The sequence below is a fragment of the Mycetomoellerius zeteki genome, unplaced genomic scaffold, assembly GCF_001594055.1.
Source record: "Mycetomoellerius zeteki isolate Tzet28-1 unplaced genomic scaffold, Tzet1.0 scaffold1157, whole genome shotgun sequence".
Lineage (NCBI taxonomy): Eukaryota > Metazoa > Arthropoda > Insecta > Hymenoptera > Formicidae > Mycetomoellerius > Mycetomoellerius zeteki.
The window spans coordinates 29,160-32,721 of record NW_017256081.1 but is presented as its reverse complement, the minus strand read 5'-3'; the positions used below and the strand labels follow the sequence as shown (position 1 = coordinate 32,721).

At 28.4% G+C, this 3,562-nt stretch overlaps 1 protein-coding gene across 1 annotated transcript; it reads left to right on the top strand.

Moving 5' to 3' along the window:
- The first annotated feature begins 1,166 nt into the window (after positions 1 to 1,166).
- Positions 1,167 to 3,355, top strand: LOC108729404 (uncharacterized). The gene is made up of 4 exons (XM_018458517.1): positions 1,167 to 1,895; positions 2,277 to 2,445; positions 2,648 to 2,906; positions 3,167 to 3,355. The coding sequence occupies exons 1-4, from the start codon at positions 1,868 to 1,870 to the stop codon at positions 3,353 to 3,355; spliced, it is 645 nt and encodes a 214-aa protein (XP_018314019.1). The 5' UTR covers positions 1,167 to 1,867.
- Positions 3,356 to 3,562: the final 207 nt, after the last annotated feature.

Below are 3,562 nucleotides of genomic sequence, written 5' to 3'. Positions count from 1 at the left end.
CCAATGCTTTCGTTCATACTAATACGGCAAGTTAGTATGAACGAAAGCATTGAAATCCTATGATTGAACTTTATCGGCACTGGCATAAGTTAACGGTTACGGCCATTATAAATCAGGCTTAAATCTCGCACGTCTGTCGATCCTGTCGATCTATTATATACATACTATATGAGAAGTTCGTTAGTCGTTAGGTCGTTATCACTACCAGTCGTAGCAGTTGTTACCGGCGTCACGCCGTCACCGGCGTGAACGAGATTAACGAGAATGAATGTGTATGCGGTGGGCGTATGTTTTTGTTTATACCCCGTTTTTGTGATCAAGATCTGTCTCTCAACAACAACTTTTAACAAAAGAAAGGAGCCAACAAAAAGGAAAAAGTATATACATTGTTTAAGTTACATAGTCTAGAACTGTGTTCCGTTTCAGTATGACGTGCATGATGTATCATGGTACCCTTGTTATTCACTAAAGATAAAAGGATAAATCATGCGCATCATGCGTAAAACGGAAAACAGCCTAGATTTTACCTGTTATTACTTAGAATTATCAAATTTATTAATGTATATTAATATTTTGTTTTCAGGCAGATTACAAAAAACAAAATGTCATTTGTTAATGATGATGAATGTGCAGAAAAAGAGATTGAACGGTTAGATGAAATGATAGAAGATGCTAATAAATTAAAAGAAAATAGAAATCTAGTTGTGAGTATCCAGAGTTCCACTCGTACTCGAAGTATTGCCAGAGAATATTTTGGTATGCTAAAAGATATTAAAAAAGGCATTGTGGTTGATAAATACCATGTATATTGTAAGATGTGCTTTGTGCATCCTAATGGACGAAAAATTTATAGATATAAAAAAGCAGTTAGCACTGGAAATTTACTTTCTCATTTGAGAGAAGAGCATAATATCAATTCAACGCATTTATCAAATGAAAAAATCAATATTCGAAGATTCTTTGAATCTCACAGACAATCTGAACAATTAGGCAAATCTCAAAAAATAACTGACAAGAAAAAAGAACTAATTGATAGCATAACCGTCTGGTTTTGCAGAGATTTCCTCTCGTTTCACGAAATTGAAAAAGATGGATTAAAAGATTTTTTTAAACTACATGGTATTGTACAAAATGAATCTGATCTACCACATCCAAGTACATTATCTCGTAATTCTCTCTCAAGAGTGTACAATGATTGTGTATTTGCCGTAAAAACAAAAATAAATGAAGATAATCCAAGTGCAATTTCACTAACTATGGATGCATGGACTGACAATTATCGTCATATTCCATTTATGACTTTTACTTTACATTGGATATCACCTACAGAAACAAAGTTGAGATCATGTACGTTACAAACGAACTTTTTCCCACATCCTCACACAGCAGATAATATTGTTGAAGAATTAAAGAAAGTGCTAACAGAATTTAATTTAAACAGTAAGATTATAACTCTCATAACTGATGGAGGATCGAATATGATTAAAGCTGCAAGAGATATGAAAGTTAGTAGAGTACCTTGTGTTGCACACGGACTCCACAATTTAGTGATGGTAGATACTCTTATATCTAAATAGAGAATAAACTACCACAAATTAATAGTTTTTTAACTAAAGCTAGAACTATTATAAAAATTCTTGCTTTTAAAACTCAAGATATTGACGAAATAAAAAAAATTACACAACAAGAAGGAATTAATAACATACTTGATAACATTGAAAATCTGGAAGAAATTTTGGAAGCTGATGCAAGATTTGATTCCATACTTTCTACTAACGATCATACGTATGCGCAGACTTTTCCTTCACTTGTGACATCTTCAGGATTACATAAAGATGTATCCACTAGATGGAATAGTACATTAGAGATGCTGGCAAGTTTACTTAAAAATAAAGGTAAACTGAATGTGCTAATGCATGTTAAATTTTACAATCCGAATTTGAATATTAGTATTAACACTTATAAAATGTTATCTACAGTAATCTTTCTTTATTGTACAAATATGTTTAACTTAGAAAAGTAATATAAATGTTACAAAAAAATTTTATAATTATTATAAGTAATATATTCATTTAGAACATATTGAATATATACAATTTGACATATTTATGTCTTTTATATGAAATAAATTTAATTAATTAAGATAAGAAAATATTTCTCTACAACAAAATTGTAAATTTATCGTTTTAAAAAATGATATCAAATATTTTTTATTAATCGTATAATTTTCATATTTTTTACTTAATATTTAAATATAATTATAATTAATTTTGTAGAGATAGTGATACGCTGCTTGGAAATGAATAAACGTTATGATGCAATTCCTACAGACGATGAATGGAGGAATATCGAGGATATAGCAAACTGTTTGATAAGTATCAAAACAGCAACAGAAATTCTTTCTGGAGTACAATATCCAACAGTCAACCTTGCACTTTTATTTAGGTCTGTAATATATTTTTAATATATACAAATATATTCTAATTCAAAATGAAGAGCTATATCATAAAATTCATATTAATATATGATATTTTTACTTGAATAGTTTTTTATATTTTTATATCAATAAATTTAATTTAATTTTATCATAAATTTTAAAGAAATTACTAAATGCACAGTTGTATAATTTTTTCTTTAATTTTTTCAGGGCAGAAATTGAGAGCAGCATGTGTATAAATGAAAATGATTCATTTATAATAATAGAATTTAAGGAAACTATTTTACGGAATTTAGCAAAGCGATTTCCAATTCATGAAACTCATGTTTGCGGAGCACTTTTGGATCCAACCCTTCAAAATATTAAAGGTGTTGCGGAATATCTTGCAGATAAGCAACAATCTCCTGAAGAATTCTTAATGTATATGATCCACAAAATGATTCCTTTCAATATTAGAAATAATGAGCAGGTTAGATTATTTTTTGTATTTTAGATCAGAGAATATTTAAAAAAAGGTTTTGCTAATAAAATCTATTATTAAATTGAGATTATTATTATAAAAATAATTTGACATTGTTATTTACAAAATTGTATTTACAAACTCTAAACTTAAACAAAATTTTACATTGATATGTAATTGTATTTGCAGCAGATCTATGTCAATTACTAAATTTAAGATTATTGTTTTTATAATATAATTAGATGTTTGTTCCTACTTTTTTACACTAGGTATCTAAAGAAGCAGATACTCATTTTAATAATAAATCATGTTCGCTTCCCGGAATTAAAAAATTACGATTGGAATTAGCTGCAAAACACAAATATTTCCTGCTGAAGATCCCATTCTTATTGAAATTAAGAAATATTTATACATATCAGAATCCATCGAGGATCCTCTACAATGGTGGAATAAAATGAAATTATCATTGCCAAATTTGTATAAATTGATGTGCTGCATTTATGCCATTCCGATCACAAGTTCAGCATCTGAGCGTGCATTTTCTTCTGCAGGTTTACTTATAACAGCAAAACGTTCTGCATTAAAGCCATCAAAATCTAATAAAATCTTATTCATTCATGATAACTTTAAATTAATAAAAGATATCTATTTAAAATCAATAAAAT